The 24,764-nt window shown below is 33.7% G+C and overlaps 1 protein-coding gene across 1 annotated transcript in view; it reads left to right on the forward strand.

The window, feature by feature from the left end:
• Nucleotides 1-24,764, forward strand: part of KCNMA1 (potassium calcium-activated channel subfamily M alpha 1) — an 893,014-nt gene that overhangs the window by 682,675 nt on the left and 185,575 nt on the right. The window contains 1 exon segment of the mRNA XM_074296747.1: nt 17,517-17,626. Coding sequence (XP_074152848.1) covers nt 17,517-17,626 — 110 coding nt within the window.

Consider the following 24,764-nt stretch of genomic DNA (forward strand, 5'->3'; position numbering starts at 1 on the left):
TGGAACACATTTAACTCATTATACCTTACTTTGCAGTAAAATGATTTGTGTAAACTGTCTGCCTAGCATTAAAGGTAAAACAAACTTCGAAACCCCAAAATGTTATATTTTCATCTAATATTTTCCTTTTGGTTTTATAGCTATAATCACATATGGATTCTTTTATTTTGCTCTTGGCACTGGACCGAAGAACAAAAAGGATGGCCCTGTAGGAAGGTTGCATAACTTGTACCAGAACCCAATACCCATTCAGGGAAGAGAAACAAAAACTGCATGTCTTAATGACATCCAAAAATCCTAGGGGGAAAATGTTCTTTTGCCCATCCCAGTTGTCATCCAGTGGGATCAGAGTGTAGGCTGTCTTTCTGAGACAGCATCTGTTCTAAAATCAGAATGGTGCCTTTCAGAGAGCCTGGTCCTTTGAAGAGACAATATTGTCAAATGGGAAAATTTTTGGTTTAGCAATGACATGGGTTGGATGCTATTTCATTTTCTGGCTATGCAACATCAATGAACTTCTCTGAAACTCAGTTTCCTCATCTATAAACTGGAGATAATATCAGCAGTACATGTCACTCAGGATTGGTCCAAGAATTAAAATAATATGGGTACAATGGCCCCATTAATGATTTTAGAGTAAAAGGACCTAAATTCTGATACTGCCTCTGTTGTTTGCCACATTTATGATTTAGACTTTTCTCATCTGTAAAATAAAATAATGAGATAAAATGACCTTTAAGATTTTTTCCAGCTCTAGAGTGATGATTCTTTGAAAGATTTAACATGCTATTGAAAATTGTGATGGGAAGCTAGATGGCAATGCAGTGGATCAAGTATCAGGGATGGAATCAGGAAAAAGTCCTCTTATTCAGTTCAAATCTAGATTCAGATACTTATTGTGTAACCCTAAGAAAGTCACTTAATTCTTTTCCTCATATGTAAAATGAGATGGAGAAGAAAATGGCAAATCAGTCCAGGATCTTTGCTAAGAAAATTCTAATTGGGGTCACAAAGAGTCAGACATAACTTAAAAATGACTCAACACCAACAACAGCAACAACAAAAAGTAATATTTGTGTAGGAAAGAGAAAGAACACTAGATTTACAGTAAAACAATCTGAGTTCAAATACCACCTTTCATACCCTCACTGATTTTAAGCTTCCTTATTAAACAATAAGCTGGTCGAACTAAATGATTCTGGGTCTCTTTTAGGTCTAAATCTGTAGTCCTATTATCCATTGCAATTGTAGTAAATATTTTCAAAATATAGATCCTATTTCCCATGGTGGTCATGAATTAAAACAGAAACAACACACACATACAAACACACACACATATACACACACATCATTTCCTATTAAAAGAATCATAGAGCTTTAAAAAAAAAAAAGGTGCTAAATTCAGAATCCAAGTATCTCAGTTAAGATCTTGGTGTTGCCATTTCCTACTTATGTACCTTTGGCCAATTCATTTAATATCTCCTGGTCTCTGGTTTTCTCATAAGTAAAATGAGAGGTTTTGACTTTTACCTAGCACTCTAGCTCTCTAAAGTTTGCAAATCACTTTAACATCTCTATAAGACATTATTATTCCCATTTTACAAATAAGGAAACTGATTAACAAGTTAAATGACTTAGCCATGATTAATTACATGATCAATGAGTGTCTACAGCAGAATTTGAACTCCAGTCTTTCAATTCTAAATCTCTCATTCTATCTATTGCACTACTTTGCTGAACTTGATGACTTCTAGTTGTTTTTAGCTCTAAATTTATGATTTTGTCTATTCATTTAATGATTTCTAAATGCTGTGGAAAGCAGAAGGAAGTCCCAAAGTCCCATTTTTAATTGAGTGTGCTTTAATATGAGAGGGGGAAAAGAGGGAAATGGAGAGGGAAAGAATAGAGACAGAGAGGAAGAGACAGAAAGACAAAAATGAAGAGAGGGAGAGAGAGAACATCAGAGAGACCGAGAGAGACACAGAGGGAAAGAGATAGCGACAAAGAGACAGACAGACACAGAGGAAAAAAAAAACAAAACAGAGACACATGAGAGAAAGAGACACACCGAGAGAAACAGAGACAAAGACAAAGAGACAAACACAGCAAGACACAGAAAGAGAGATACAGAGAGAGAAAGAGAAACAGACAAGAGAAACAGAGAGACAGAGTATATGATTGAAATGTGATTAAGAATAAATTGTTCTGAGTTCTCTTTACCTGTTCCCTTTAGCTAGCAACATCTTTTTCATATTGTACCTTTTGATGAGGGTAATTTAAACAATGAAAATGAAATACAATATAATTTTTATTGATCAAATTAGGAACCCAGATGTTTTGTTTTTAAACTCTCGTAAGTTTCATCTTTTTAAAAAATCTTTTGCCATATACCCCCTGTTTTTTTTCTCCTTCTATCCCTTTTTCTTCTTTCCTTTCACTTCATGGGAAAACTCAATAAAATAAGGTTCTCCCTCCTTACACTCCACCATACCTCCTTCCAGGCCAAAAGATACACAGCCAAAAGTGGGAAGCCAACTTATTGTCAAATTTGATTTATATACAGAAAAAAATAAGATTGATGTATTTATTGCAAGTTACCATTTTCTAGGAGTGGAAATTGAAACCTGTGTATATACGGCCCTCCCCAGCCCTTCTATCCATGTCTTGTCTGTCTGAATGAAGTTTGGTCTCCTAGTGCAGTTCTGTCTCCCTGTCTAGACCATGCCTTGCAGCATGGAATTCAGAAGTGAAGTCAAGCTCTGCCGAGGAATGGGGGAGGGAGATGATGAATGATTTGCTAAAGGGGATGTAAGAAAGCTAATAAGCTTGGGCCCAACCATCTGAGGGAAGAGATGAGCAGACTGGAGAGCATTGGAGTGAAGCAACATAGAATGAAGATAGAAGTAAACAGGGAGTTAGGTCCAGAGGGTAAAAAGCTCTTGTAATAAAAAGAAAAGAAAAGAAAAATCTTCTAGGAAAAAGAAAGAAGATACTAACCAGAGCCCTAAAGGGGTACTCCTGATTTCAACCAAGGGAATCCTTAAAATGATGGCAGTAACTAGAGACTGGAATCTGGGAGAAGGGGAGACTTGAAAATGGGAGTTCCTTAGGCTGTTGGTGAAATCTAGCTGTTATCTCTTCCCAGCTGATTTTCTTTGACAGGACAGTTCTGATACCATGTATATGTGGTACCATATGGCTCAGGTACACTTAAAATGTCTCTTGTACTTTCAAAGGCATCCCACAATACAAATGTCCTGCAGTGCCACTTGGGAAAGGGACATTATAGATAGTGCAGTGTCATAAGACATCTTTCTGGTATTTTCATTAACATATGGTTCAAGATAGATAAGTTTTATATAGAATTGCTGTAAATAAACTAGGTACAATAAAATGTTATAATGGTGTTGTATAGTTTTATTGATTGAACAAAAGTCGGGTATTGAGGATTTTTCCATCAATAGAACCCCTCACCTTTACTCTGCTTGTTCCATGATATATCTTAAGAAACTGGCTAATTTTTTACAAAATTGATACATTGGTAAAAGGAATTAAGATCCATCCAGCTAGTAGATAGCTATCTTTAAAAATGCCATGTAACTAATATTTTTAAGCAAGAACATCTTTTGTAACTTAAAAAAAATGTCTATGCATTTTAGTTCATGCCTTGAGGTCTGAAGGATGGGTGAATGCACTGTTAGGTTCACAGGCCAAAAAATAACATAAATGTTTTTTTGTTTTTGTTTTTGTTTTTGTTTTTGTTTTTGTTTTTGTTTTTTTTTTTTTTTACCAAGAGTCAATATGGATTAGAGGAAATGTGCTGAAATTGAGGTAAAGAATGACTATGATTCAAATCCCAACTTTTCCCCTTACTTGTCAGGTGACCCTAGACAAATCCCTTAATCCTTGTCTACCACAGTAAAATGGAGATAATAATAACACCTGTTTGTGAGTTTTTGTGAGGATAAACAGATAACATTTATAAAGTAGTTTGCAAATCTTAGAACACTACATAAATGTTAGTTATTTTTTATGATTGCTAATAGTAAGATCTGATGTTAATAGAATATTTTAGGCTTTACAAAATGCTTTACTGACATAATTTATTTGATTTTTTCAATAAACACCCATGGTAGATAATGCACATAGTATTTCCTTCTACAGATGGGAAAACTGAGACTCAGAGAGCTTATTATCAACAGCACATTGGGTTTTTTAGTGTGAAGGTACTGCTCACTGTCACAATGCCAGAAGGTTGTATAAGTATATGTGGGGAGTAGTCAAGAGGAAGGAAAAGGAAAATATTAATGGTTATCTTTGTGAAACGAGCATTATTCTTTCCCCTTTATCTCCCCATTTATCAATGGACTATGGAGCTCCATCAAGCATTAGTTTCATCTAATGAGAGCTGACTTGTCTCTCTGGGCATCCCTATCAAGGGATGCAATATCTCTATGGTGTCAGCCCGAGTATGGATGTCTCTGTTTATACCTAATCATGGATATTTATGGTATTGATTCTTAGGACAATGAATTCAGTCAGCTTCCCTTTCTTTCCTTGAGGTATAAAATATTGGTTGTCATTTCTTTAGAACAATTTGAAAAAAAACACCACTAGATTTAATACTGGAAAAACTATTTCTATCTTGAACATTTTTTCTCAGACCTTAAATATAAAATTCAGAAAGAAATGACTAAAAGAGGACTGGTTGGTTCAGTCACCAAAATACAGGATTAGAAACAAACTTTGAGAACAAAGACTATGAAAAGAGACAGTGTCAGAGGGTGCTAAAATTAGAAGGGTTGTTAGAGATCTTTTAATCTGACATCTTCCTTGTATAAACAGCCTTTCTGAAGGTCTAGATCACAAGTCCATATTGAGTCTTGTAATCTCTCATTTGATGAAAAATACTAAGAAGAAAATGAAGACCTAAGCTGTCTACAATTATCACATCATTAGGACGAATCCTTTAGGGAGGATGGTTTCCATCTATACATGGTATTTATGCAAAAGCACAATAGGCATGGGAGCAGAGATGGAGACTCAAACTGATTGGTACACTTCTCTGAAAAATGTATGACCTCACAGACAATTATATACTCATGCTCATAGATCCTAAATTTTATTTTGATAGCAGAGGATAAATCACTCGGTGTAAAGAATTACGGAATCAAGATAGCAAGAAATAGTAGAAGATAGAATTCTGGATTTAGAATCTGAAGATGTGAGTTCAAACCCCTCTCTACTAAATAAGATGACCATAAGCAAGTTGCTTAAATTATTTGACTTTCTGTAAGGTAGAAGTAGATAGTGTCTCAAGTTCTTTTAAAATCTGAATCCATGATCCTGTAATCCAGTGGTGGATCATTTGACTAGACCATTTCATTGTGACTGAAGTCAGATGGCAAGAGGAAAAGACTGAAGGATTTGGAATCAAAAGTCCTGGGTTCAAATCCAGATTTTACCACTTACATGAAAGACTTTGGACAAATTAGCTCTCTGGCTCTGCTTTACTTTCCTTATCTGTACAATGAAGCCGTTGGAATACATAACTGATAAATTATCTCTCAGCTCTAAATCTAAATCTAAATCTTCCAGCTCTGTGATGTAGCAGAATGAACACTGTATAGAATATCACAAGATGTAGGTTGTCATCCCAACTCAACAATAGAGTATACTTGGATGATCTGGGGCAAGTTTGGAATCATAGAGCTGATGTTTTGATGGCTGTGAGGAAGATCTTTAGTAAATTGTAGCTATAAATGTGAGAAGAGCATTTTTATGCACTCATATGAGCCTTCCCTCCAGTGGAATATAGTAAAAGTAAACCATTATTACGTGATTGGATTCTTGTTCAATTTCTTCCAGTAATCTGCCATAGACTCAATCAAGCAAGAATTTGCATTTTATTGATATATGGTTTTTATACATCATGAGAATTTCTCAGTGTGTCTCCCCTTTTTACTCCCAGAGAACTTTTCAATATAAAAATAATATTTTAAAAGAAATTTTAAAAAATAGAAGAGAAAAAATTAGCAAAACAAATCTATACATGAAAAAAATCTGAAACTACATGCAATGTAGCAGTGCTGTGTTCCTCCCATCTCTGGAAAAGGGTTGAGTTGGGGTATCCTCTCATAGTGTCTCTTTGGCCCACTCATAACATTAATTTTTGACTTATTTATAGCTGTTTTCTCTATTTACAATTGTTATTGTTGTTGTTGTTGTATATATATATATATATATATATATATATATATATATATAATCTTGGTTCTTGGTTCTGCTTACTTCACTCTATATTACTACGAGCCTTTCCATGCTTCTCTTTATTCATGATATTTATAGCACAGTATTATTCCCATTCGTATAACATATTTTGTTTTGCCAGCCCTAATCAATAGACATCTTTTATCATCTTTGCTTATTTATTAAGTGTGTGTGAGGTGAAACCTCAGAATTCTTCTGATTATTATTAATGATTTAAAGCATTCTTTTACATGGTTATTTGTTAATAGTTTACATATATTCTTTTGAGAGTTGTTCCTTCATATACTTTGACCACATTATGTTCTTTTAAAATTAACTAGTCACCTTATTTTTAATATACATTTCTTTATGAATTACATTGGGTGAGAAAAATCATAACAAAAGGGAAAAACCACAGGAGAGAAAAAAAAAACACACAAAAAAGAAGCGAACTTAGCATATGTTGATTTATATTGCATCTTCATAATTCCTTTTTTTGATACAGTGTGCATTTTCTATGCAAAGTTTATTAGGATTGCATTGTATCACTGAACCGAATGAGAATTAGGTCTTTCATAGTTAATCATTGCATATTCTTGATGTTACTGTATACAGTGTATTCCTGGTTCTGTTTGTTTCACTCAGCATCAGTTCATGTAAATCTTTCCAGGCCTTTCCAAAATCAGCTTGCTCATAATTTTTTTGTAGAACAATAATATTCCATTACCTTTTTATACTACAACTTGTTCAGCCATTCCCCAATTGGTGGGCATCTACTCATTTTCCAATTCTTTGCTACCACAAAAAGAGCTGCTACAAATGCTTTTGCACATGTGGATCTTTTTCCCTTCTTTACGATTTCCTTGGGATACAGACCCAGTAATAGCACTGCTGGATCAAAGGGTATGCACAGTTTGATAGCCTCTTGGGCATGGCTCCAGATTGCTTTCCAGAATGGTTGGATCATTTCACAACTCTACCAACAATGTATCAGTGTCCCAGTTTTCCCACATCCCTTCCAACATTTATCATTATCTTTTCCTGTCATCTTAGCCAATCTGAGAGGTGCAGAGCACAGCATTTTCTAAGTGCTTATTATGTTCCAGGCCCTTCATTAGGCACTAGAAATTTAAAGATAGAAGTATAATACTACTTACCTTCCAGAAACTTACATTTTTTCTTGGGAATAAATATGTCCATATATAAAGATACCCCAAATAAACAAAAGGTAATTGATTTGGGGAGGAGATAGAAAGCTACAGATATTTCTTTTAGTCTTTTATGTTTCAGAAATAGCAGTGAAAAACATAGCCTATTCCTCTACTGCCCCTTACTTACTCTTGATAACCAGACTATCTGTTTCTTCAGTCATATACCACATGTGCATGGATGGTATCTTATATGTAACATTTCACATATTTCATACTAGTTATTTATTGCACTAATGTCACTTCAACCATTAATCCTTCCCTTAACCTTTCTGTGATTGAGAGCTTTGATTCTTGGAGACTATCACATCTTCTTTAAGATTCACCTTAAATATTATCTACTTCTGATTTTTCCCAGTTTCCCCATCTAGTAGAGACATCCATTCTAAAGTTACCTTCTTTCTCCATTATATGATATCTGCTGTGTGTATATGTATATCATATGTTCTGATTTTTATGAGGCATCCCAGAAGTTTTAGTGTGGTTTTAACATTTAATAGTTTATATAAAAAGTTTTAATAGCTCTCCCAGCACTCTTCAATGTGCTAGGCACAATAGTTATAAAAATGTTTATTGTTTGATTGCAGCCATGTATTCAGGGGGAAGATATTGGTATTTAAATAACTTAGTATTGCTACCACTATTGTTAATTATCATCATCAACATTAACTGAGGTAAGCATGACATCTTTAGAATTACATAGTTGTTTAGTCATTTTTCCATTGTGTTTGGTTCTTTATAACCCTAATTTGGGTTTTATTGGCAAAGATAGTGGACTGGATTGGAATGGTTATTATTTCTATATGCAGCTCATTTTGCAGGTGAGAAACTGAAGCAAACAAGTTTGAATGATTGGTCCAATGCCAGTTTTGAGAAGTTTGAGAAAGATGAATCTTCCTGACTTTAGACCTAGCACTCTATCTACTGCATCATGTAACTGCCCTGTTCAGAAGAGAGCTCCCCTATCAAATACTGGTACACTAATTAATGGCTTGTCTGTGTGCCATGTCTCAGATGATACACATTTTTCATGTCTGTATCTATGTGTGTGTGTGTATATATATATATATATATATATATATATATATATATATATATATATATATATATATATATATATATATATATATATATATACATATGTATATATATTTCTCTCTATAAATATATATGTATGTATATATATATATATTGCTCTCCATCTATATTTATCTATCTATTTATCTATCTATATTTTACCTATGTAAATTTCCAGACCAGTTTCTTTTGAATTACTATGTATTTCACTGAGGAACTCCTATAGCATTGTAGAGCTTAGTTCAGTTAACATTTACAAAGAGAAGCATCTATAATTAGTATTTCTTATATTCTGAATTTGCATAGAATATACTCCATGATCATAGTATCAAACTGAAAAAAAATGGGCCCATTATGATGGACATATACATATTGACTTAGGAAGCCACTTATCTATATTTTATTGTATTTTGGTTTATTTTAAAAATTATTTCCAAGTTACTTTTAATTCTGTTTTTAGTCAGAGGTGTTAGGGAGACCACCAGGTCCCATGTTTGAAATATCTGTTCCATGACATTGACAAATACCTTCGAAAAGTACATTTTCCCATTATATACCTCCATCTGATTAAAAAAAAAAGGAAGTTCTATATCCAACTCTCTAAAGTGCTCAGAGGGTGAATGTGAATGTTTTAACTATTTCTAAACCAAATTTTTTTTTTGATGAGCCCCAGATATGCTTTATAAAATCACAGGAGGGAATTTCTAAAGTAATTTCCAACTTCCTGTGGAAACTACTTTCTAGCTGGCAAGAGTCCACACAGATAATAATAGAGCCCATTGAAACTCTTGTCTCAGCCCCAGCCTTTGTTACCTGGCTCACAAATAATACATTTGGCTTCCCAGACACCCCAATATCTAAAACTAGGAGGATTTATGCTCACTCCTAGAATGGCTTTTTCCAGCCAACAAACAAAAGTTTACAACGAAAACCTTTGCTCTGAAATGAAATCTGGTCTCTTTGGCTCGGCTTTATTAGTCCATTATTGTAGAGAGAGAAAAGACATAAGTATCCAAAATCTCCTGTCACTGAAACAGAAGTGGGTTGGCAAGAGCTTCCTTCCTTGATACTGTCCCTATAATAGGACTGGAATTCAGTACAATTTGCTGTTAGCTCTTAGAAATTAAACTGAATCTAGTTCTTTCTCTATCTCTGTATCTACACAGTCCAATTTGGAAAAGAGATTTGGTTATCACTGAGTTCATTAGAACCTTCCTAAAACATCTTTCTGATCTTGTCATTCTCTTCCTTAGAAACCCTGAGACTCTCATTCCCTATAGAATAAAGCTCAATCTTTTCAACTTGGCATTCCAAGCATTTAAGCTCTGCTTTTAATCTCTCTTTTTCATTTTTATCTCCTATTCCTTCCCTTCAATTACTCAGTAATTCAACCAACCAGACCTAGTCATTGTCCTCAAAATGAGATTGGAGGATTTTTGCCTCCTTGCCTCTATTTCATCATTTCTTTCAGTCTGGAATTTGTTTCCTCACTCATCTCCACTTGTCAAAATTCTACTCAGCTTTCAAGAGCCATATCAAAGACGACCTTCTTCATGAAGTCTATGTTCTTTCAAATTACAATTATTTCTCCCTTTTCGATTATCCCAAAGCATGTAACTTTTATTACCTTCAGTCTAATATTTCAATTTGTGTTTTCCCTGTCTTGTCTCCTTTGCTTGAGTTCGAACTCTTTCAGGGTAGGAATTATGTCATATATCTCCCTTATGACATCTCTAGCACCTAAACTTGGTTTATAACAGATGCTCAATAATGTTGAAAGTGAAGCAAACCACTACTAGCCCTGAATCTTAAATATATCAAAGCAAAAGGAAAAAGACCTATATGTACAAACATATTTATAACAGCTCTTTTTGTGGTGAAAAGAATTGGATTTTGAAAGGATGCCCATAAATTGGGGAATAGTTGAAAAAGTTATGGCATATGATTTTGATGAAACATAATTGTGCTTTAAGAAATTATGGTGAGGAATAGTTTCAGGAAAAAACCCTAAAAAGGCATATATGAATGGATGCAAAGGAAATAAGCAGAATATTATATATAGTAACAACAATATTGTAACAATGATCAACTATGAAAGATAGCTACTCTGACCAGTGTAATTAATCAAGACAATTTCAAAGGAATCATGATGAAAAAAATCACTTACAAAGAACATCATGATATATTTTGAGTACAAATGCAAGCACATTTTTTCACTTTTTCTTGTCTTTTTTTAAAAACATGATTAATATGGAAATATGTTTTATAGGATTTCATATATATAACTAATATCACATTGCTTGCCTTCTCAATGAGTAAGAAAGGAACTGGAGGGAAAGAGAAAATTTGGAACTGAAAAAGATTTTAATGAATGTTCAAAACAAATAGGGGCAGCTAGGTGGTGCAGTGGATAGAGCATCAACTCTGAAGCCAGCAGGACTTGAGATCAAATCTGTTTTCAGACATTAAACACTTCCTAGCTGTGTGACCCTGGGTAAGTCACTTAATCCCAATTGCCTCAGCCCAAAACAAAACAAAGTTCTTTAAAAAAAAGAAGAAAATAAATCAAGATTGATTAAAAAAAAAACTTGTTAATTTAGGACTCTCTTAATTGACTTCATCTAAATCATACATTAAATTTTTCTTTGTCTTTTTAAAATCATATTTTGATTTCCTAATATATTCTTTCTATTTCTAGCAATTCCTTGTAATAAAACATGATAATAAGCTAACTTTGCATAGATTTTTAAAGTTTGCAAAGCACTCTATCCATCCATCTATAGTTATCTCTTTATCTATTTAATTTTATTAGTTTCTCTATAAGAATTTTATAAGATAGATGCTATTACTATCATTTTATGCGTGAGAGCTGAAGCTGATGGATGTTGTTACTCTTCTTAGGATGATATAGCTAAGAAATATCTACCAGAGAAATTTGAATTCTAGTCTTCTTGATTCTAAGTTCAATATTTTTTCACTATAATAGCTAGTTGTCTCATCAGAAAAGTGAGAGAAAAAAACAGGTCAGCAAAATTAATCAAAATATCAAATGAGTCAAAGAAGGGAAAAAGGTATATTTTCTTTTCCTTTTTGAGGCCAGTTTAGATATTATAATCTTGTAGGATACAGTTTTTATTTATTGATGTTGCTGTTGTCTGTTGACATTGTTGTAGTCTTTATATATGATGTTTTTTCTGGTCCTGCTTACTTTATTTATTTCAGTTCATAGAAATCTTCCCCTATTTTTCTGTATTCTCCATATTCATTGTAATTTATGGTTTAATTCTATTTCATCATATTGTCATAGACTCTTTTTCCTGCCCAAACATTCAGATATCAGTTTTATTATTAATGGTCATATTTTAATCTTGGAATGAGATGCAAAGAGATCTCACATTTTCTTTCTGAAGTCTATCCCAATGGTTAGCAATTCTTCACTGGAAAAAATTCTTTTGATATCTACCCCTTGAATATTCTTGCTGCATAAGATTCTAAACCATGAATTTAGACCCCAAATTTCATTTTAGAGACCATCTAGTCCAACTGTCATATTTTAAAGATGAAGAAACTGACACCCAGAGAGATTAATTGACTTGGCCTATATCACAGAAGTAAAGTTCGTGGCAGACCTGCGACTTGAACTCAGATTCTCAGTTTATAAATCCGATATTTTCAAATATCCCAGTACAGTTTTATTTGATCTTTTTTGCTTCTCAGTATATCTATGAGCAACAGCGGTCACCTCATTTTATGAAATAGTCATATTAGACTGAAAGATCTTTATTAAATCATTCCTTACCCTTCTTTTTTTCTGGTATCCTCTTTGCAATAAATTACCACACGGTGAAGTTTAAGCAATAGCTGGAACTCTGGGACATCTAAAAAAGCTAACTTTAGGTCAATCACAATAAGCTATTCTCATAAATGTACATATAGCTCTTGAGAATTTTGCCTCTGAGGGGAACTGACAATTGTTTGCTAAACTGTCTCTCTCCTCCTTTCAAAAGAGAATAGAAAATCAAAATGCTTTTGGCTATCATCTTAAAATTCAGGAGTAGTGGAAGAGCTAAGGGTCATCTAATATCTGCCAATTTCCTTTTGAATCAATATTCCCCTTCACCTGAGACTCCATGTAAAGATAAGATGAATGGCATTGTCACCTACTAAATCCTTAAAGCAAAACAGAGGAGAATAGTTATGGGATGGAAGAAAAATATGTGAGTCTTCTTTAAATGAGAAATGGAAGACTTGAAGCTTCAATTAAAAAGTTGGGGTTTTGCTTTTTTGGGGTATATTGTTTCAAATCCTATACCTTGCATTTAATATTTGTTTCAATTAAATACACACATTGCTAAATAGGTGAAAATGTTCCTTGATGGCCAATTCTCCTTGAAAGTAACAATTACTTTGGGGAGAAATTCTTATCTGAATAAGAAAATTGCTTTGATATATATATAAAACATATATAACATATACACACACACACATATATATATATATATATATATACTTTCTTGATTTAAAAGATTTTATTTTCTTGATAAAGGAAAGAAAAGAATTAGAATTTCTCAGAGTCGAAACCTCAAACTTAGTCATGGAATTTTTTATGGCATTAAGACAAAAGTATAATTGATCCTAAATGATTTTAACCAAGTTGCTCAGAAAAATATTCTTTCTATGCAAACTTTGAGCCAACTAGCTGGTTCAATGGATAGAGTGCTGGGCCTGAAGTCAGGAAAATACCTCTTCATAAATTCAAATTTGACACTCAGACACTTACTAGCTGTTTGACCCTGGGTAAGTCATTTAATCTCGTTTGCCTCAGTTTCCTCATCTGTCAAAAAACTGGAGAAGGAAATGATAAACCACTCTAGTATCTTTGCCAAAAAAACCCAGGATCACAAAGAGTCAGACATGACTGAAAAATGACTGAATAATAATAATGCAAACTGTACTTGGGCTTTCCAAGTGAGGAACAAGAGAGATGCATGTCATCTGGGCTTCTGACTCTTTCCTGTCATGAGTTGGAGCCAAAACTCTTTCTTTTATTTTCATAAGTGAATTGCTGCCAAACTCTTTAACATCTCCCATCCAGATGGCCCCACACAATCTAGGTGTCCTCTCAGTTGAGTCCTTGTTGAGATTTTTGTTTGTTTGTTGGAAACTATTAACTGTGTTTCTTTAGAAGCAAGCATGGACTTTTAAAGGAAATATTTTAGCTTATACTAGACCCTTCTTCAAAACAAATAAATAAAATACCATGATACTTCTTAAGTGAATGGAATTTCCAGATTAGACAGAAAATAGAAGAGGGTTATAGACTTTGCTTTTGAAAAATGAAATGATTTTTTTTCCAGCTAAGGTAATTCTATTAAAGAAAACTATTTATATGATACATACATACATACATATATATATGTATATATATACACATATATATACATATATATCTGATAGAGAAAGAGATGTTTGAATGGATAGATAAATTATAGAACAAATACTTATGTGCTAATTATGGCTTGGAGAATTCTGCTAAGTGTTATTGTTGAGTCATTTTTCAGTCGTGTTTGACTTTTTATGACTTCATTTGGGGTTTCTTGACAAAGATACTGGAGTGGTTTGACATTTCCTTCTCCAGGAAATTTACTGATGAGGGAACTGAAATAAACAGGGTTTATTTCAGACTTGCCAAAGATCACACAATAATTATCTGAGGCCAAATTTGAACTCAGGAAGGTGAGTCTATTTGACTCCATGGCCAGCATTCTGTCTACTGTTTCACCTAGCTTGCAATGTTTGGGGGACTTGCAAAATTTAGACAAGATATAGTACCAGCCAAAGAGAGACTCTGTTTACTAAGAAAACAAAACACTAGTAGAAATAACTGTAATACATATACAATATTATATGATCATTGAGCTACAAAACAAAATGCTATCAACTTTAAATCATAGAAAGTTTAACTTCCACCTCAGATAATTACTAGCTTTATGATTCCACAGAAATCATTCATCCTTTCTGTTCCTTAGTTTCTTCATCTGCTATCCTATAACTTTTCTCAATCATTTCTTAATAACTTTCTTCCAATAGCTGTTCACATTAGTTACCATTGCCTTCTTCATCTTTTGAGAAGCAATAGAGTTGGGGAACATCCATATTCATGGTAGAGAATTGCCTGGAGTCTAACCCTCAGTGTGTGGTAAGGTCTGAAACACACTGTTAATTCTCCTCTGAATACCTCATCTTTTAACTATGGTGATTTTTTTTCTTTTGGGGCTTAATGGAAGAAATCTCACTTGATAGTCTGCAGCCCACTTGTCTGGGAATAACATATTTGGCTCAAATCCACAACTGAAATTAATCTTTGAAATTGTTTATTTACTCATTCAGTGTTAAAGCAACCAGTTATCTGGCATTCCATCAATCCACACTCCCTCTCTCACCCCCAAAATATTCTGTTTTAATTGACATTGTGTTGAAGTATTTGGAAAATCTGTGATTCTGAGACCCCATTAGAACCTTCTGGAAAATGCGATCTCAAAGAGCCTCTGATTGCGGAATGCCATATTGTTATGAAGCCTCAGAAAGCAAATGCTCTCCATAGGAAAATCTAGACTAACAATGGGTTGTATTCCAAGGGATAATGATTTAATAGACATTTCAGGAAGCAGTAGTATTTTCTGAAAAAGTGGAAAGAAAATTTTTACTCTCAAATCTAATGGCTAGCTTTAGAAATCATCTTATCAGCAAAGAATTGTTACCTATTGGCTATTAGGGAGGTGTTATCTTTACTAAAAGCATGGATTTTATCATAGAATTTCAGAGTTTGGGACCAGTCATAAATCATAAGTCACTTTTTATATGATATCCCTAACAAATAGAAATATACATTACTGGTGAATATTTCCATTGTGAAGGACATATATGTGCCTGTGTATGTACATGTACATATTATACGTATCTATGGATGTATGTATATACATATATATATATATATATACATATATACATATATAGAAAGACATACAAGTATGTAGGTATATATGTGTGTATATGACCCTTAGTAAGTAATTTAATTTCACAATGTTCTAAGCAATTTTTCAAGATTATGTAGACTGAAAAGTTTTTTTTTTTGGTTTGTTTGGTTTTTTTTTTTTGCATTGATAAAGAGAGACCTCTATCAATAAAATGCCAGGTCAAAAAAAAATTTTTTTAAGTACAATTCAATAAAATGCCCCTGGCCATTGTTCATGGTGTTTCCCACATAGGTGTTTGTAGGACGTGTGTTGAACTGCCATCCCCATATCTCTCATTTAGCTAACAACCTTCCCTTAGTACCTCAGCCTCATGCTTCATGTCCTTTCCCTGCATTGGTCCCAGTAGGTGGATCTTGCTCTTCTTCAGTCTCTCCTTGTTCATCTTCTCCTTTCCTCTGTGTTTCTCAACAAGACACAGATCACCAGGGGAATTCCTGTCATGGTAAAGCTAAGTACTTCTTGAAGCAGTGTTCTTTTCCTAATGTCAGTCCCTGTCCCCCTGCCTTTTTTTCCATTCCATCCTCAAAATTTGAAAGGAAGGATGAAAGGGGGCTTGTGTGTGTTTTCAAAACAATATTAAAGCTATCATGCTTGAGTCAGAGGGCCAGATTACACCCAGCCCTTTGTTCAAAGGTTGTTTTTATTTCTTCTTGACTCTTATAAGCCATAGTTGTCTGTCCTGTAGCCAGTGACAGTAACTTGCAGTGATGTCAAAAAGCTGCCTTGTGGAGCTCCTTCTCCCTGTCCTAATGTAATTGGCCTGTTGTTTCAGCTGTCCTGTTGTCACAGCATATTACTCTTGCCCCCAAGGAGCAGATGTTCTCCCTGTTCATTATAATTACTACTTTTTTCTGCTCTTGTGTGATACAGATATTTTTTGAAATGATGGTGATCCATTTTTTAAAAACCCTATTTATTTACCTAATCAGCAATATTTATGTGTGGAATTCCTTTATCTACCATATCCTCTAAAAACATTTAAGTGAAACATAAATAAAAGGCCCATCTATTATGGAACATACAGTGTGGTTTTATACAAACAAAGTTTTCTGACAATGGGTTGAAAGGTCTCTGCAGTTATGTACTAGGGCTTAGTACATGTTTGTACATACGTTTTAGAAATATATGAGTATGTGTTGGCTATTTTATGTTTTCAAAATATTCTATCTTTCCCAGTTCTTTGGCTTTAAACTATGTGGCACTTTATCTTTAGAAGTAAATTGTTAGAAATTTGGTAAAGAAAAAACAAAAGTAGTCATGTTATAACCCAGTCAAAGATAGCTGACAATTTAAAAATATTAATAATATTAATAATAAGAGCAACAATAATGATAATTTTATAATTATTATAAGAAGAAACTTTATTTTATAATTTTATAATTATTATAAGAAGAAACTTTACATTTAACATTTTCTCTAGTATTTTGCTTTTTTCCCAGTCAAATCTGACTATTTGTGACTCCATTTAGGGTTTTCTTGGCAAAGATAAAAATCCCCCCAAAAAAAAATCCAGCTCATTTTACAGATGAGGGAATTGAGACAAACTGATATTTCAGTTCTTTTCAGTTTTATCTGCTTTTTTGTGACCCCAATTATTTTTTTCTTGGCAAAGATTCTAGAGTAATTTGCTAATTCCTTCTCTAGGTCATTTTACAGGTGAGTCAGGTGACTTGCCTAATATCATACAACTACTATTTGTGATCAGATTTGAACTAAGGAAGGTGGATCTTACTGACTTCAGCCTTGGCATTCTAACCCCTATGCCTCCTCGCTACTTCCAATTTGATAATATAAATAGGGCAAATGTAAGCAAACAGAATTGACATGGAGAATAATTGGCCCATTCTTGAATTCATATTTTTGATAACCTGTTCATGCACCTTGATCTTTGCTTTGAGAAATCTGAGGCTTTTTAAAAACCCAACTTGTGTACTTTTTCCCTCAGATTGAGGAAGACACATGGCAGAAATACTACTTGGAAGGAGTCTCCAATGAAATGTATACAGAATATCTTTCTAGTGCCTTCGTGGGTCTGTCCTTCCCTACAGTTTGTGAGTAAGTAGAAGTCATCTGTCTGCTCTTTGGGTCTCAGGGAAATGTGAGGTTCATGCTTAGATCAACTCCATGGAGAACAATCAATTACATGACCAATTGTTATTAAACCCCTTTTGTGTATAGCTCAATCCTGAGCTATACAACATATGTATAATTTGATGGGATGAGAAGATGGGGACAGAGGTGTAAGAAACCTAATCCTTATCCATTAGAAGATAATATTCTAGCTGGACAGATGAAACAACCACACTTAACAATACTATATTAAGACTTCAGTTGCCAAGATTTTCAATTAGTTAGCCAAAATGGAGGTGATCTTCAGGTTGAAAATCAAAACAACTATGATTATAATCTGGGTTATAATGGGGAAATTTAAATTGGGATTTAGAAATTGTGGAAGAGTTTAACATGGGTAGATAAAAGAGAGAGGAAGTAATGAGGAAATGTATTAGGAAAGGCATACTTGTGCCTTTTTGTTACTGTGTTAATATAACTGACCTGTTTGTGGGGCAAGGATAGGAGACATAGGTAGATAGCAATTCTTCTGAAAGATAGTGGGGTCTTAGTGGACTTCAATCTCAGTATGAGATAGTATATGATATGGCAATCAAAAAGCTAAAATTCATAGATTAAATTTCCATAGCCAGGGCAAGTAATAATCTTGCTATATACTCTGGTCTGTTTATTTTACATCTGTAAGTCAGTGACAGGAGCAACATCTTTGAAGAAACATTGAATGTTCAAAAGAGGGATACTGGGAAGGTCAAGAGACTTGAGATCATGTTAGATTGAGGATCAGTTAAAAGGAAATATATATTTAAAAATAAAAAGATTTAAAAGAAATACAATGGTTCTACTTAATCCCAAAGACAGTGTAATAATTTTGACTTGGATAGTTCACCAACCCTAGAATCAGGAAGATCTAAATTAGAATCCAATGTCAGGTATTTCTGAGCTTCATGACGCTGGGTAAGAGACTTAATTGCTATTTGCCTCAGTTTCTTCATCTGTAAGACTCGGAAATAATAGCGACCACTTCCCAAGGTTGTTGTGAGGATAAAATAAGATAATAATTATAATATACTGAGTACAATATCTAGCACATTAAATGCACTAACTGTTGTTAGCTATTATTATCAATTATATCCAAAGGACAGATTTAGAAAAAATAAAGGGGTTGGAATCTACTAAGAGACAAATTCTGACTTGATGGAAGGGGCAAAAAAAAAAAAAATCCTAGCAAGTAAAACTATTCAAAAGTAGATTGAGCTGCCTTATTGTGGACTCTTTAGACAGTATTTGGGTGATCATTTATCATATATATATTTTAGAAAAGCTTTTTGGTCACATGTGGCATAGACTAACGTTTAGAAAAGGAGCGATTCAAGGAATAAAAGATAAATGAGTTCTGTTCATTATACATTGAGTTTGCTATGGATATGACATCTCTACGCAGATATGTTAAATAAACAGTTGTTGATAAAGGAGAAAAAATAAAGGTGAATATATAGACATGGGAATCATCTGCATGGAGAGGATTATTAGATCTATGAAAGTTGATGAGATAACTAAAAGAGAGAACTTAGACAGAGGCTTGGAATACTCCCAAAGTAGGAGAATGATGACCCAGCCAAGAAGACTGGGAAAGAGTAGACTAAGAAGAGAACTAAGAGAAAGCAATGTCACAAAAATCCAGAGAAGAATCAGAAGGGAAGCCTGATCCATATCATCTCTGCTGGGATCAAAGAAAAATGAGAACTGGGGAAAGACTTTTGGATTTGTTCATTCAAAGCTTATATAAATTTGGAAATAAAAGTTTTAGTTAAGTGATGAAATCAAAAGCTTGATTGCAAACGATTTAAAGGTGAGTGAGGGAAAGGGAAACAGAGATAATGCGTATAGAAAGCATTTTTTAGAAGTCAGTTGTCAAAGAGAAGAGAATATATGTGGCACCATGGCTTAAGAGAATAAACCTTATTTTTTTTTACTTTCAGAATAGAGGAGATCTGGGTTTGTTGGTATGCATTAATGAAGGATACAGACTTTAGGTAGAGATTGAAGATTGGGGAAGGGAGAAGAGATGGGTTCAATGGTATGGATATAATGTTTGACCTTGCCTAGGACCAAACCTACCTCTTTAGCAGAGTCTAAAAGAAGAAAGAATTATGTCAATAGGTTTTAATTTATAGATGAAGTGATGAAAGGGAGTTCCTTGCTTATTTCCTCTTTTCTCTCAGTAAAGTTGAAATAAGGTCTTATATGGAGAAATGTTGTCTTGAGGTGTGAAGAAAACATCTGGAATGGCTTCTATGGAAAGTGCTTGTTACAGAGAATTTAGAAATTCAGCGGAGACAAAAACTGAAAAACAAAACCTAAACTTGGTTCTCATGGTCACAGAAAAAGAATTCCTTTATTAAATCTTAATTATTTTTCTCACCCACTTCCCTCAGTAACTATTTTATACTGTCCCTGCACTCTTCAAACCTCCATTTGAGGTTAATAAACAATAAAAAATATTTTAAATATTATATAAATCCTATCTTGATTGAATTCAGCCCATTTGAGCCTGAGATATAGTTTGGGAATTTATTTTTTATTTTATTTTATTTTTTAAATTTATTTTTATATTTTTAATGGTTTTTATTTACCAGATATATGCATGGGTAATTTTACAACATTGACAATTGCCAAATCTTTTGTTCTAATTTTTCCCCTCCTTCCCCTCCCCCCCCCCCCCGCAGATGGCAGGTTGACCAATACATGTCAAATATGTTAAAGTATAAATTAAATACAATATATGTATACATGTCCAAACAGTTGTTTTGCTATACAAAAATAATCAGACTTTGAAATAGTGTACAATTAGCCTGTGAAGGAAATCAAAAAATGCAGGCGGACAAAGGTAGAGGGATTGGGAATTCTATGTAGTGGTTCATAGTCATCTCCCAGAGTTCGCTGAGGTGAAGCTGGTTCAGTTCATTGGAACTGATTTGGTTCATCTCATTGTTGAAAATAGTTTAGGAGTTTCTACCAAACACTTGTTCTTATGACTTTTTATGTATTACACCCCTGTGTAACAGAACAGTATAGTAGTTGGTGCTTAGGGTCCAAGAGAAGATTGGCTTATAAGCAGAAACAGTTCCAAGGAGGAGAAAAAGCTACCCCCATTCCCACCATACCAACCCTAATATTGGAGAGCTTAGCATTGATTCCTTATGGTTTCTGTGAAATCCAAAGTGGTAAAAATTATCCTGATGTGACTGCAAATGTATTCAACTTAGAACTATTATTCGTTTAACACAATGATACAGCTGAGGTAGAAATAATCAATAAAGAAAGGACATTTAATGAGATTTAGGAACATCCCAAAACATTGAAGCTCTCCTCAAGCATTTGATTATCTGGAGCCTTAATTATCTGTGTTTTCTAGTTTAAATTAAAGAAAAGCTATAACTCAAAGTTACCAACAGTTTAATGATAACGCTCTTCAATTCAGGTTAATTAAAGCGCAGCCGTAATTAGAGTGTAGCGTTGTATATCACTGGGCTAGCACATAAGTATTTTCATTACAGTAAGAATTGGCTGTTCAATTTCAAGATGACATAAAGGACACCAAAATATATTTTAAACTGGGGGAAGAAGAAGAAAAACGAATTGGGGAATATGCTGAGTGTAATAAAGTATAGATGAAATATACAGATTCTCAGAGCAGTTTCCATAATTATGTGCTGCACTAAAGCAATATTCAGCCAATAACATCTTAAAGCCTTGCAAGTGACTATAATTTGCTATTCCATTGGGCTGGTGGATTGCCTCCTTTGGATTCACAGCATGTAAAAGCTGTGAGTGTTTCCCAAAAACCTATGGTATCCTATGTTGTAGTTGTTGATGGACATGTTTTCCAAGCTATTAGAAGTTCTAGGATAAATGGGAGAGTATCAAGGTGGCTAGAAAAAGAAGAAGAAAAAGCTGGACAAGTGTGAGCCCCACCCAGAAAACCAAACTGACTATAAAGAGACCCTCAGTTCTATCAGAATTGAGAATCAACCACAGCTACTAATTTCTGTACCGCTCCCTATTTTACAAATAAGCTAGATGGATACCTGGAAGATGTTCCTTTGATGTATAATCTAGTGATTGTTTTAACATTTGTTACTCTACTTTGTAATCCATTTGTACAAATGTTTCTTCTTATTCAATACCTTATCATTTCTCAACCGGGCCATTGCAATAATCTCTAATTTGATCTGATTACCTCAAATCCTTCCTTTTTCTAATGTATCATCTGCAGTCCCCCAGAGTAATTTTCCTGAAGTACATATCTGCTTATGTGATCCTTATCTCTTACACCCTAACCTGGTTCCACTCAAAAACAAAATTCAATAGCTTGCTGTTGTATCAAAGATCATATAACACACATATGCATGTATGTATATATTAATACTCATATGTATGCATGCACTATACCTATATACACATACATAAGACTGAAAAAGTAGGAATTAAGTTGTGAAGAACTTAAATGACAGAGGAGTACATATGTGTGTGTTTATGTATAATAAATAAATAAATAAATACACACACACACACACACACACACACACACACATATATAAACTACTCTATTACTTAAAGTTTTTCTCACCTTCTCATCCTACTTTTTCAGTCTTATTATATCTTACTCTCCCCCTAGTCTTCTGCAGCCTAGATGTACAGGCCTAATTTTATACATGTAGCACTCCATTTCCCATTTCTATGATTTTATACTGGCTATCCCCCATGCTTGGAATTCCCTTCCTCCTTACTTCTGCCTCTTGAGATTCCTAGTTTTTTTTAATATTCAGTTCAAATGCCAACTTCTAATTGAAAACTCTTTTGATCCTCTTGGTTATTAAATTGCCTCTATTCTGTAATTATCTTATATATTTGCTTTATATATACATATTGTGTATACCATTGAGATAGAAGAATTTTGAAGTAATGGACTGTTTTATTTTACCTTTGTATCTCTAACACTAGCACAGTTTCTTGTATATAGTAATAATTTAATAAATACCTTTTTTTTTTTTTTTTTTGGTTGATTGGCTGACTAGTGGAAAAGTAAAAACTAAGAATTTGGTCCCATGACTTCACTTCTTTTTTTACCTTAACACACTACCCTTGACTGTAGTTCTCCTCTTCACACACAATAGGTCTGTAAAACAGCTAGGGCCAGGAGCTATGTATAATGAAATAACATTGGAAGTACTTCAAAATGATTTTACAGTGTATTAAGTCGCATGTATCTATGTGAGTCATAACCAACTCAGTCATTGCCAAGTCTTTTATTGCTCCCCAACTTAACAGACCAGGAAGATAGGAGGGTAATTCATTCTATATAATCTAATTTAAAAGAAGATAGATAACAAAATAGAATATAGTTCTTTAAATCTCATTATCTAGTTTTCATTAGATTTTTTTTTGCTTGTTTTCTTTTTATTGCTAGATTTGCTATCTCATGAACTCAACTCAAAAAACAATCATTACAAACCAGCTACTTGCAAAATATGGTATTAGATGCTGAGTATTCAAAGACAAAAATAAAATAGATCTTGCCCTCAAGGAGTTTATATCTTTACAGGAGGATTAAGCAATAAATACAAAATCATATAAATTAATACAAATCAATTTCAAGGAAGTGAAAGCAAAGTTCCATAACTAATAAAAATATCAGAAGAACCTAGATTCAAATCTTGTCTTTAATACAAAAGTGACAGTGTGAATGGGGAAGATTACTTAATATCTCAACTATAGAATAGTTGTTTCCCATAGAGGAATTTTCTTCACTAGGAGGTTCCTACTTCAATAAAACCATAGGTGCAGACCTCTCCTAAAAAATTAAAAGGTAGAGAATTCTCTTAATGAGGGTATATAGACAAGAAAGATTTCAGGTACCGAGTTACATTTAGATAGAAGGTAGGAAGTCTTAATAATGGAATTAGAGAATAGGGGTGGGAATGTATTCTAGATATAGAGAATCATTGGTGTGAATACACAAATGTCATGCTCAGGGAATATCTGGCAGTCCAGTTTTACTGGAATGGAGACTGTGAAGGGGAGTAAAAGTAGTCACATAATTCAAGGTCAAAGAAAGAAAGGTCACAAATAAGCCAAAATAGTCATAGTAGCCCCTTTATATGGTAACAAGTTGTTAGGAAGTGGCAAATTGTCTCATATGGATATGATTGAATATTATAGTTCCCTAAAAAATTGAGAAATAGAAAGAATTCAGAAAAACTTGGGATGACTTGAATGACTTCATGCAGAGGAACGTAGGCAAAATAAGGTGTGGAGAGGAGATCATGCACAATGACTACAAGAAAGTAAAGAAAAAGAATATTTGAAGTATCAGGAAGATCCATGTAATTGAAATGTTCTAGCTCAATTCAAGAGGTTTAGGAAATTCCCTTCTTTCTGTTCCACGGGAAAGTAGAAAACCATGATTATAGAATATTGCCTAGGCAGCCAGATGTGTTTGCTGTGATAACTGAATTGACTTGTGTGCTTCTTTGTTACAAAAGAAGGATTTGATTTGTGAGCTTAGAGAGGAGATGGAAATGAGTAATATTGTTTGGGAAGAGTCATTGAAACTAGAAATGGGAGAGCCACTCCCTCTCTTCCTCAATTTAGTTTAATCAAACAAGTATCCATTAAGCACCAACTAAGCTTGAAATGTTCGTGTTTAAAATATTGCCCAGGAAATAATTTTGTTCAGAGGTAACTAAGAAATTACTTCTTTATTGCCAGCAAAAATGGCTAAGTCAATGGCTTTTTAAAAATTGAACTCTTGTAAACTTCTTCTTTGGAATGTAGCTGTTATTACTGGAATGGCAAACACCAAGGTCCTTAGAGTATGAGTAAGTTTCAGCCTGACTGGGAAGAATCAATTAATTATTCATTGTTCAATCAAATATCCAAGTATTATTTATGGAGTATTGATCACAGGTATAACCTTGTGCTGGATACTAATGGGGAGACAAAACAATATGTTGCAGGAAGTCATGTTGTAAAATGTTGCTCCACTCAGTACTATTCATAACATCCTGCCAATGTATTTCCAAACCCCATCATGATGTTTTTGGCTGACCATTTATAGCAT

Source organism: Sminthopsis crassicaudata, chromosome 2, assembly GCF_048593235.1.
Source record: "Sminthopsis crassicaudata isolate SCR6 chromosome 2, ASM4859323v1, whole genome shotgun sequence".
In the NCBI taxonomy this organism is placed as follows: Eukaryota; Metazoa; Chordata; class Mammalia; order Dasyuromorphia; family Dasyuridae; genus Sminthopsis; species Sminthopsis crassicaudata.